This window comes from Notamacropus eugenii, chromosome 2 (genome assembly GCF_028372415.1).
Source record: "Notamacropus eugenii isolate mMacEug1 chromosome 2, mMacEug1.pri_v2, whole genome shotgun sequence".
Classification (NCBI taxonomy): Eukaryota; Metazoa; Chordata; class Mammalia; order Diprotodontia; family Macropodidae; genus Notamacropus; species Notamacropus eugenii.
Window position 1 is genome coordinate 462,201,923 of NC_092873.1, and position 12,387 is coordinate 462,214,309.

General features: G+C 39.5%; 1 protein-coding gene across 1 annotated transcript; it reads left to right on the forward strand.

The window, feature by feature from the left end:
* The first annotated feature begins 584 nt into the window (after positions 1-584).
* LOC140524180 (transcription initiation factor TFIID subunit 7-like) lies at positions 585-9,173 on the forward strand. Its single transcript, XM_072638608.1, has 3 exons — positions 585-939; positions 8,593-8,751; positions 8,954-9,173. The coding sequence occupies exons 1-2, from the start codon at positions 702-704 to the stop codon at positions 8,610-8,612; spliced, it is 258 nt and encodes an 85-aa protein (XP_072494709.1). The 5' UTR covers positions 585-701; the 3' UTR covers positions 8,613-8,751; positions 8,954-9,173.
* Positions 9,174-12,387: the final 3,214 nt, after the last annotated feature.

The following is a 12,387-nucleotide window of genomic DNA, read 5'->3' on the forward strand; positions in this document are numbered from 1 at the left end:
CAATGGCTCTCTTCCACAAGCATTATCATTCTGTTAAACATAAATATTCTTTTCTTCTTTTACATCAAGTAAGTTCATTAGCATATACTTAACTGAATTTGAGAATACAATTAAACTTTTGTAATTATTGGACAGGTAAAAACATAATCTCTCATAGTGAAAGAGCAGTTAGCCCCAAAGGATCAACCTTCTAGGCATCCTCTCAAAATGCTTTATCCAAAAAACAATGACAGCTATAGTGGGCTAAATTGTTCAGGCTTTCAAAACAAATCAAGTAAAAACTCATGAGATTTGCCTCTTCAACATTTCTCCATCTATAAGTTTGACTTTTTTAAATGTGTTATAACAAGTAGTCTTTGGAGATGCTTGTGTGCAGTGGATGGGGATCTTGACCCACCTCCAGAAGAACCAGTTGCCACAACTGATCCAAAAGCAAGAAAGAAAAAAGATAAGGACTGGGAGAGGAAATTCGTCTGGAACCATGGTATCACTCTGCCTCCAAAGAATGTCATAAAGAGGAGATTCCGTAAGACAGTCAAGAAGAAGTATGTTGAGTCATCAGCTGTGGAAAAAGAAGTAAAGAGGCTTCTCAGTACAGATGCAGAAGCTTTCAGTACTTGATGAGAGGTGATAACAGAAGATGAAAAGAGGAAGTGGACAACCAGGTTTCCTTAGCAGGTCTAGAAATTTCATCTCCAGGAATGAATCATAAGCAGGGCCATAGCTCTTCAGAACATGATGAGCTTCAGGAGATATTTAATGATATTAGCAGTAGTAGTGAAGAGGAAGATGAAAGAGATCCTCATGACGATGAAGATGAGGAAGACCTAGAGAGGCAACAACAAGACAAGCTTGATGAATCTGATGAACAGCGCCAAGAAAATGAGGAGACAAATCATCTGGTCATGGGAATTCAGAAGCAGATTGATATAATGAAAGGTAAACTCCAAGAAACTCAAGAAAGAACAAAAAGACAGGAAGATCTTATCATCAAAGTAGAAAATCTGTCACTCAAGACCCATTTTCAGGCTGTGCTGGTTGAGCTCAAACAGCAGAAAGAAAGAAACAACAGCTCAGTTCCTTGCAGGAACAGCTAGAATCACTCCTAGAGAAATGAGGTCCCTGCCTGAAAATTCACTGTTGTCCTCACATTGGTAAATGGCTCACATTCCATCCTTTGGATTGAGGACAATATACATTGTTAATGTGGAAATTTGCCTGTATTTTCATTTCACCATTTTTCTGTTGCCTATTTTGACTTCATCCCATTTCTCTCTCTGTAACACTGTTTATTTTGCTAGAAACTTACACACTAATAAGTAGAAGGTGATAGGTGAAAGAAGACCAGTTGTAGAAGAGTTCTGGGATTAATAGACTAAATAGTTCATCCTCTAATTCCCATATTTATTCCAAGGTTTTCCTTCTCAAAATCAGAATTTACTCTTACTTTGTGGTAAGAACCAATTCAACTACAAAAAGATTTGAGGATAGATGCTGTAAAGCTTGTTTTGTGTACATTTTAGTTTCTCAACTGCTCTAGATCTCTCATGTAGAGGAGCAAGTTATATGGTGGTAGATAACTGTCACAGCAAATAAAAGTGACAGCCATTCATGTTGTAACAGAAGTAGTTTCCTACCGAGTGTTTGTCTCCATTTTTTTTTTACTTCATTAATGTTGATATTCAGTGGATTAATGAACAGTTATTTCTGTGATATGTTGTAGAATCTTTTACGATAGAAGAGAGTGATAGACCATATTTGGCAACTTTTAAGGCTACATTTTGCATCTCCCCTTCACAGCTGATAAAAATGTTATTCTGTTATATGTTACATTTTCTAGTGTTATATGTTACTCTGACTCACCTTGAACTTATTATGAGTTCCAAGTTAATTCTTCATGCTGTGAAGTTTTTCTAACTGTATTAAAGAGTGATTTGACTCCCTAAAAAAAAACAAAAAACAAACAAATAGCCTTTGGGACTGTAGAAGGTGTTAATCTATTTAGTGGGATCTCTTAGCCAAGGTTTACATAGGAAAATTAGATCCTCTGAAAAATTGTTTCCAGCCTGTGACTTGAGAATCATGTTAGCCAATCCATCAAATCAATGAAATTTAATAATGAGTTGTAAACGATTTGCTTTGAAAGATAGAGAAGTGTCTGTTTAGTAGAATGCAAGCTCCTTGAAGATAGGATTGTTTTAGTTTTATGTTCCTGGTCGTTTATAAGTAATAAACACAATAATTATTTGTTGAATTGTTGTTGAATTAATTTTTTAAATGGCTTTTGCCCTCACAAAGCTTATGATGATAGAATCATAGCTGCTGTTAATCCCTCGTTCTCAAAGAGGACCAGTGACATCACAAAAGAGTGATGCCTTGACTGAGGTTTGGAGTTTTAAGGGACTTAGAAGTCATTTAGTCTAATATTGTTTTGTAGGTGAAGACACTGAGGCCCAAAACGGTTAAGTGATTTTTCCAAAGTCATATGGATAGACAGTAACAGGACTATGATTTAGTCCCAGGTCTTCTGGCTCCAAAACCTTTTCACTGTACCCAGATCTAATTGAAAATAGTATTTTAAAAAATCTATTGTAACAGGGCTTATTAGCATGGGAGTTCGGTTTCTTCTCCCACTAAGGAGCTCCAGCTCTGGGATCACATAGACCAGGTTCAGTTCTGATGAAGCCTGACCTCTGAGGAAGGAGGTTAGATTTTTCCTCATTTTCTCTGCCTCATTATGTTCCTACCCCAGAGTAGATATCTGGGGACAATCTCGTAAGCATGTTTTAGGTTTAGCTTATGTCAAGGGCCTTCCCAAAATGGTTTAGCAGGGTCCCTTTTAAAGTCTACCATGAGGGACATTCTTCCTGGTTCAGTGGCCATTATTCTTAGAGACAACCTCTGCTTCTGGGTGTGATGCTGGAGGAGGCAAGCACCCATCTGGACTAACCTGGGACTTCTGGCTGTTTATGTCCTTTAGCAAATAGCCAAAACTCCTGTCTCATTCTCCACAGTACCAAAAGATATCCTCCAATGGGATCACCCTCTTACATTACTATTGATTAGCTTTTTAAACTTCTTGGAATTTTCATACAGATATAGAATGGCATACTACAGTAAACTAAAAAGCTTAATACTGCTCTTTATCATGATGAAATAATCAACTTCACAGATACTCAAATACTCAAATGGATTCAAGAGCTAATTTATTTAGGAGTTCTTTCCAATGATGCAGTTTGCATCTCATTTATATGGACCCATCCTAAGGGTCTCTTGTGCACGTTTGTCCAAAAGTTCACCATAGAGCATTCACTCAACATCACTTTCTCCGAACACCTAGAGCGTGCTAGGAGAGCCCTCTGGTTGTCTACCTTTCATACTTGTCCCTTGCCATGTGAACAGAAGATGCTCTTTTCCTATAATAATATTCTTTAATGATAATCTTTATTTCTGATCTTCTTTTGAGTTGCTCATTGGATATATGTCATAACCTGTTTACACCCAGCATGAACCTCTCCATTGGTTTCTGTGTGATTCTCATCTTTAGTTCTGCAGAGACAGTGGCTTTTCCTGCTTCATTTCCATATTGCAACATCAGAAAAATTTTAGTATTGGAAAGACAAGCTATAGCTTTGATGGGAAGGTTGGGGTCAGTAAAAGAACTTTGCAATTTCCTGAAATGTACCCTGAAATCTAGGTAATAAATATTCTTCATCCACTTTGTCTTTCCTATGTGGATGAACAGGACAGACTCCTCTGAGTGATTATAGATATCTTCTAGAAGGCATGAAGTATCCTGGAGCTTGACACAATCAGTATAATATCATTCATAAAAGAAGAATCTGGAGGAACTCACTATCCACCATCCAGTAAATTGGTATTATAGATAAATCACCGTTCCTGAGGGAACCAGGTGGTATTTCCTACTAAAACTACCTTTACTTTGCTTATCCTATCCACAACAACTCCCTGGCCATGTTTCTAACCAGCAAATAGTACTTCCAGTGGAAAAGCAGAGAATTAATCATTTCAAAAACCTACACTTGATCCCATGATTTCAAACTGGTGTTAGGAAGCTCCAAACCAAAGTAAAGGTACCAGTTAAGTATGATTAGAATCACAGTGAGGTCCAAACCATTGAACCTCAGAGTTAAAAGGTATCTTAAAGATCATTTGATCTTTGATCCCTTCTTGTCATGGGTGAGGAATCTGAAACAGAAAGATGAAGTGATTTGTCTTAGGTCATACGGTGAGTTAGTGGTTGGGTGGGTGTTACTGATAAATAGCACTTATACAAATGATTTAAGTCAGAGCACTGATAATGAAGCAAGCTATCTACCTCCTGAGAGGGAGGTATTAGATGAGGATAGTGCATTAAAGATACATTTTTTTTTTGGACATGCGCAATGTAGGAATTTCTTTTACCTAACTATACATATCTGTTACAAGAATCTGTTACAAGCATCTGTTACAAGAATTCTTTTTTAATGGGGAGGTAATAGATTGGAGATAAAATAGATTTTTGTTTACTGAAAAAATTGTTTTTTAAATTAAACAAGTGCTTTAAGGTTAACAAAGTACTTTGTGTAAGTTATTTCATTTGATCCTCAGGGCAACCATATCAAGAATTCATTATCCTTATTTTACAGATGAGGAAACTAAGGCCCAAAGAGATTAAGTAACTTGCCCATGGTCACACAGGTAACCAGAGGTAGAATTCAAACCCAGATACGACTGTGACTCCAACTCTAGCACTCTTTCTGCTATATGTTCCTTGTCATATCACATGACCAAATTTTAACTGTCCTCTAAAACTGAATACTATGAGGGAGTTAGGTGGCTCAGTGGATAGAACATTGGACCTGGAATTAGGAAGACCTGAGTTTAAATCTACTCTCAGACACCTACTAACTGTGTGACCCTAGGCAAGTCACTGCCACTCTGCCTGCCCCAGTTTCCTCAGCTATAAAATGAGTATAATAATAATTATCTTCCAGGGTTGTTGAGATGATAATGTTTAACATAAAGTGAAATAATAATTTATTTAGTATAAAATGAGATAATATTTATAAAGTTCTTTGCTAATCTTAAAACGCTATATAAATGCTAACTATGTTGATGATTGGGATCAGGGTTTTTAATCATGTAGTGGAGAAACCCCTTATTCTTCAGTCTCTTTTTTTTTCCTGGGCCTTTTATCTATCTGTGTGTCCCTCTGTGTGTGGCCTCACCCTTCTGCTTCTAAGTAACAGAAATGGTTAACTGATTTAATTTAAATATTTGCTTAATAAGAGGTCTGGAATATCAATATGTATGTCATTATTGTTGGTCTGATAAGCCTTAGATAGCAGGCACTTTATCCAATTAACTTACTTTAATAGCACAAGAGCTTAGTAGTATCAACAGCTGCTCAGTTAATGCTTTTAATGATTTTCTTTTATCTGAACCTATGATTTCATTGGTGTGGAAAGCTGCCAATGAGGAATCTTGAATGATGTAAATGGAAATGCCTATGTTGCTAGTAAAAGATGAAATGTGAAGCAATCTAAATGCTGATCTCAAACGCAAAACAGGTGTTATTTCAGAACTACTTCTGGGGATGACGGTCTTCTTAAGCATAAGGTGAAACAGGACAGTTGGAAATGCCCAACAACATTCTCCTTCCACTGACAGCCAGAACTCCCCACATTGTTTGCTAAAATCAAACCAGTGGCAGGATCCAGTGGAGAGATGGGATCTTTGAAGGCTGAGTCACAGCAACATTCTAGTTCTCTGTCTGAGATGCAGAAAGAGCTTTTTCGTTGCCTCTTGGGGTAGTAGCCTACCCTGGAGTAGTAGTAGCCAATGTGTGTATACTTATGCCTCTGATGATCTTGCTTTGCATCTGTCCGACTTTCCACATTTCCCAGTATTCTTAATATAATCTTATAGTACTATAATATTCTGTTACATTACTATACCATAATTTATTCAGTCCTCCAGTTTTAGGACTTAGAGGATTTTTTCTTAAGGTTCCTTTTTAAAGTAGTTACAAAAATTTTGTAACAGATCTTACTTTTCCCTTTTTTGGGTGATATTTTTGGATAAATTCCCAGCAATCCAATCTCAGTCAAAAGATAGGCTTAGTTTTTTGACTCATTGTGTATGGACAGGTTGCTCTACAAAATGTTTGCAGTAATCTATAAGCCCATCAATGAAACAGCCAAATATGTGGCCATATATATATATATAACATATATATTATATATATATATTTTTTTCATGACCCCACCAATACTAAATTTTATCATAAATTTTTTTGCCACCATAGTTTTTGGAAGGCAATATGTTGAATTTATATTAACATTTTAGCATATTTTAATACAGATTTTAATTTTACATTCGTCCAGCTATATGTATACCTGGATACTATTCTTCCACTTAGTTGCCATTTTCTTCTTTCTTCTGGTTTCAAAAGAATGCCAAGATTGATATGATTCAGTTCCTCTAGTAATAAGTCCACTTGTTGGTCACTGGACAAATATCTTAACTTTTAGAGTACCAATAATCAAATTGAAGTCTGTTGACATTTTACTACCATTCTGTCACAATCACAGCAGCAGAAGAGAGCCATATAGGACCAAGGACCTTTTTCATTTTTCTTTGATTCCTGGGTTGCCGTAGAAAAAAATTTTAAAAATGACATCACCAGGTAGCCAGCCCACTGTACTGTGCCATGCCTGTTCAGTTTCTCAGTAGTTTTTCATCATATCAGCACTTTTCCTCTCTTTGTCCATTTATTTTGTTGTGTGTATGTATACAGGTGGCTGTCCCTTCCCTTGTTTTTAGTGGTTTTTCCTTTTCTTTGGTCTGTATATTGCTGTTTTCCAAACAGGATTTCAGGAATCTTGGCTCCCTTCAACTCTTATTCTGCCATCTTGACTGGAAGCCCAATCCCTCTTTCTTGGTATGCATTCTTCCCTCAGGTTCTATGACACTGCTACCTCCTCATTTTCCTTCCATTTTTCTGATTACTCTTTTTTAGTGCCCTCTGTTGATTCCTCTTCTTCCAGCCCCTAAGTGTGACTATCCCCTAGGGCTGTATTCTCTTCTTTTCCTTTTACAATCTTTCCTTTGATGGTCTCATTTACTCTGGTGACTCCAATTATAACTTCTAGGTAGACAATTACCAAATCTATATACTGAACTTTGATGTAGTGCCCTGAAACTCATTTTCAACAGATCCCAAACTACCAATCATCAGATCTTTGCTTTCAGTTTTCCTGTTCTGTTGATGGAACAACCATCCTCCTGGTCATCCAGACTAAAAATCTTAGCTATTTTTGATTCTTCCCTTCCCTTTACCCTTTTACCAATAATTTGCCAGTTTCAATGATGATTTTGCACCTACAATGTCTCTCCTAGCTAGATTTTCTTTTTTATGCAAATATCACTATAATTGTTGTTATTCTTGAGTTGTCGGTCATGTCTGACTCTTCATGACTCCATTTGGGGTTTTCTTGGCAAAGATACTAGAGTAGTTTGCCATTTCCTTCTCCAGCTCATTTTACACATTTACTGAGACAAACAGGGTTAAGTGACTTGCTCAGGGTTACAGAGCTAGTAAAGTGTCAGAGGCTGGATTTGATCTCCCACCCAAGTGCTCTACTCACTTCTGACACACAGTTTCCTTATCATTGTGATATTAGGGGCACCCATTGGAGTTCCAGGGAGTGAGCAAATTGTATGATATGTAGCAGTATCTTTTTTCAAGTAGTGACAGAAGAATTTAGCTTGAATATTTAAGGAAAAAGAAAGGCAATGATTATTGCCAGAGAATGCAGGATTCGTCAAAACCATTTGGAGAAAATTGTTTTTAGGAGAGAAAAGAATTGATCCAAGAAAATCTTTGGGGCATGAACTTTGTAGGAATCCTGGGGGGTTTCCCTTGTTCTCACTTTTTTTGTGTCCATATTGCGTTTCCCACCTCAATAATATGTAAACTCCTCAGAGGCTTTTATCATTGTGTCATCTGCACCTAGCACAGAACCTAGTATATAATTAGTTGGTTGATTATTGTAGTTTGTTCTTAAAGAGTACCAAAATGTGCCAAAAGTACAGTATATAGTAGGTACTTAATAAATGCTTATTGAATTGAATAGAGAATTGAATGTAGACATTTCAGTCTACTGACTTGCTGAGGGCAGGGTTGGGAGAACAGATTGAGATGGAGAGGGAAGCTCATTTCTTTCTCCCTATATCAATTTGTAGTATATACATATATTACAAATATACATATATGTAAATATTATAGCCCACCATGGCTTGTTTGATACACTGAGGCAAGGAATGTGCCCTTAAAGAGCACATCATTAATGATATTGTAACTCAGGGAACACAGCATAGTCTCATGGAAGGAGCACTGGCTTCAGAGTCAAAGAACCTAGGTTCCAGTCCCACCTCCTGACACTTACCTAGGCGACTTTCAACAGGCTGCTTAATCTCTCTGGGCTTTGGTTTCGTCATGGGTTAAATGAGGGAGTTCTATTGGATGGCCCTGGAGGTCTCTTTGGGCTCTAGATTTATGACACTAAACCTTTGTGTATCCCGCAGCATACAATGAAGGCGATTGATCTGATTGCCCCATCCCTCTAGGAACATGCCCCGAAGACCCCAGGTGTTCCATTTCCACCCACACTCTGGGAAAGACTCCCCCTGGAGCTATTGATGCAAGTTGTTGGAGGGCACAGGACCAAACTGCAAGACTCACAGGTAATGATGGGCAGGGTAGTGTCACAGCAAGCAGGGGCTACTCATGTGACAAGGGCTGCCCGGGGTCTTCACAAGCCAGGGCAAACCCTCCCTTGTCTTAGCCTGCTCTGGGATTGCCTCCCAGAGTTAAAGGGCCATGCTTGGGCAATGGGAACGAGAGGGTTAAGACTCACCCTTGGCTTTTACTGCTTCTCTATTGTAGACGTCTTTTGTGATGGAAGAATGAGGAGAGGCCCCCCTGAAGCAGATGTTTCCTTTGACCCAGGAAGAGTCCTGGCCGGGGAGCTGTTAACAATCTGAGGCATTTGTGGATGTCTCTTTTCTAAGTGGGATGTTAATTAGTCAGTCAATGAGTGTTTTAAAACTGCCTACCAAGTATTAGGCACTATGTTTAATCCCAGGGAATATAAAAAAGTGTAAAAGCCAGTCTCTTTTCTCAAGGAACTTGCTCTCTAATGGGGGAAAGAACATGCAAGCAACTATACACAGATCTGATATTTACAGGATAAACTGGGGAGAATCAGAGGAGGGAAGACACTAGTGTTAAGGACTTTGGGGAAAGGTGGGGTTTTAGCTGGGACTTGAAGAAAACCAGGAGGCAGAGATAAGGAGGAAGAGCAATCCAGGCATGCAGGGCACCAGTAAAAACGCCAGGAATCGGAAATGGAGTGTCTTGAGTGAGGGACAGCAGAGAGGTTAATGTAACTGACTTACCAGGTAATGGGACTGGGAGTAAAATGTAAGATGCTTGGGTAAGTAGAGGAGTGTGTGTTTGATACTGGAGTTCATTGAAAAGGGGAGGGTGGTGACCTGATCAGACCTGCCTGGGCTTTAGGAAGATCAGTTTGAGTGGAAGATGGGCTGCAGCAGTGAGAGACTTGAGGCAGGGTGACCAATCAGGAGGCCCATGCTGTACTCCATGTATGAAGTATTAAAAGACCAGGTGGTAAAGGAGAGGAAGCATATATGAGAAATGTTACCCAGGTAATACAAAGTAACAGCCACACTTGGGCCCTGATAAGGATATTACTTGCCAACCGAGAGCTGTCTTGGGCAACGAGGAAGCAGCACCCATGAGCATTTTTAGAAGGGCTTAAATGAGAATTTAGAAGCTCTTCTAGTACATGCTAAGCCTGGGGGCTTGGCAGCCTTATCTGAGCCAGTCATTGCTTGAAGGATGGAAGAACTCAGAGAGGACAGGAAGAGGGAGTCGTCTTGGGATCAGGAAGACAATAAAAAACCCACAACCCTCCGGGGTGACAAAAGAGCTTGAACCCACACAGCTGGGTGTCAGCCAGAGATTACAATCCCCTGAGGGGTGCAGTGCTGGAGTAGCCACAGTCCAGGTTTATGAGGTGTTGTTTCTAATTATCTAATCCAAAAGAACTAGTGAGCCTGGGGCAGAAATTTTCCAAAGGAACCCTTGGGAAAGCAACGGCTTCACCTGAGACTAGGCAGCTAACTAATGTGGCCCAAGTCCTCTCAACCTGGCAGTACAGGTAGTTTATATACAGGGTGCCCCCCAAAGCCTGGTGCAGTTTTAAGTTATTTAACATAGATTTTAGTAGACACTAAACCTTTTGGGACACCCTGGATATTTTGTATGTACTTATGTGCAAATGGAGGAAACCCCATGTTAACTGTGTGACCCTGACCAAATCACTTCACTGTTTGCCTTAGTTTCCTCCTCTGTAAAATGAGCTGGAGAAGGACATGGCAAACCACTCCAGTATCTTTGTCAAGAAAACCTCAAATAGTCAGAAATGACTGAACAACCACAACAGAAAGTACTTAGGAATTATCCTTAGTGCAACAAATAAACAGAATGCTCCCTCTCCCAATCTTGGCCCAAGCTCTTCTAGGTTCAGTTTAAGATTTTAAAACGTAAGAATTGTTCTGCAATGTTCTGGCCCCACTTTCTTAGGATCATACTTGCTACATTTCCCTCCTTTGAGCTTTCCGGTGCCTTCAGGGTTTTCTTTGTTATCAGCTCAAGTCCTACCATTTTTAAGGGACCAGAATCTATCACCCAGTTCCATTTAAGCACTTCTAACACTGGGGGATTTTTACAAAGAGGTCTTGATTTCACAGATACGGCAAGAATAAACCTACAAACATTCTTCCCAATAATTCCAGGACATACTTTCCCTTCCCCTACCTTGGTCTCTGGGGGAATAGTTTCCAAATTTAGTTCAGTTCCTATATAACAAGTATTCTTGGCTAATCAAGTCTATGTCCAGATGTGGTACTACTGTTAAATGAGTCCTTTCAATGGGCTGGTGACCTGAAAGTCGTTCTGGAAGATCAAAGAGTGCTCCTGGCTCCTCGAGGTACTGATACTACTCAGCTTCCAACCCTGGTCTGAATTCTGACTCCTGGATTCCTGTGTCTCTCTCTCACCCTCAGCAAAGGTCAGAGACTCCATTCCCTTCACATAGAATGGAAAAGAACAAAAAAAGGCCAAGGAAACCCTGTTTCTTCGGTGGGAGAAGTTCTTCCCTTTATAACATAGCTTCTCTCATTAAATCAAGTAATTTTTTAAAAAGTGCTTGGCATAATGCCTGTCACGTAGTAGAAGCTCTATAAATGCTCATTCCCTTTGTTGAGGTTTAGGGGTGCTAGGACCCCAAAATAGTGACATATGGGTCCTGCCCAAATGAATTTGACCCAAACCTTCTTTCAGTCAAAGACAAAGTTTATTAAAACACTGTTCAGGGTGGGTGTGAAATCCACCATACTGGCCAGACTCTTAAGGAATCTGAGCATTTTAATGGAGGCAAATTGGTTCTTATATATAGAAGACTGTGGGAACACAGAAAGGGTCTAGATGGAATTAAGGCAGAGGGGATCTAGAGAGGTGTCAGGTGCAGACAACGAAAGGGCAGTTAATTAACTGCGAAGGGCCGATTGTTCCAGGCAAACACCAGGAACCAGGACCACATGGGAAAGTCCAGGGGCTTTTCCTTTTTGGGGTCCAGATCCCAAAGACATGGTCTTTTTCTTTTGGGGCTTCAGATCCCATTCTCATCATTCCCTCCCTCAAACAAATGGGACCCAAATTCTTTTGGGGTAAGGGTGAAAGTCTCCACTTCTGAAACTGCTTCCTGCTTGCCAAGGGCGTAGAGCTGTTCCTGCCTTGAGGGGATCCCAGAGAGGAGGTAGACAGGAACGAGCATAGGCTGCATCCCGGGATGATGGGGAGACGTTGGCTGTTTCTGTTTGCTGCCAACTGTAGGTGAGTCTGGAAGACACAAATCTGACAAGCAAGTCTGCTGGGCCCAAATATAGGGAGAAGTAAAAGTGCAAGAGCCTCCATTAAACCCATTTACATTTGACCTGAAGGATTATCGAATCTTGTTACTTTCTTAAAAGTTTAAGTAGTTTCTGCCCATAGTTTTCCACCCCCTGGATTCAATAGTTATACTAATGAATTTGCCAGAGACTGACTTTTTACTCCAACTATAACAAGAGACTCGAGAGGACACTTAAGTAATGATTAGACCAAATAGGTTACCTCCCTCAAAAAAAAAAAAAAATCAAACCAAACTGAAAATGTTTCAGATTTAATTTTAGTTGTTTGGAGTGTGCAATGACTACACATTCAGGTCAAAACAGCAAGAGCTCACACACTTGCAT

Bases quoted from the DNA above. Each gene is read 5' to 3' on its own strand.
- LOC140524180 (XM_072638608.1), top strand. From the start codon at position 702: ATGAATCATAAGCAGGGCCATAGCTCTTCAGAACATGATGAGCTTCAG. The intron at 940-8,592 runs GTAAACTCCAAG...TGTATCCCGCAG, and splicing joins GCAGATTGATATAATGAAAG to CATACAATGAAGGCGATTGA.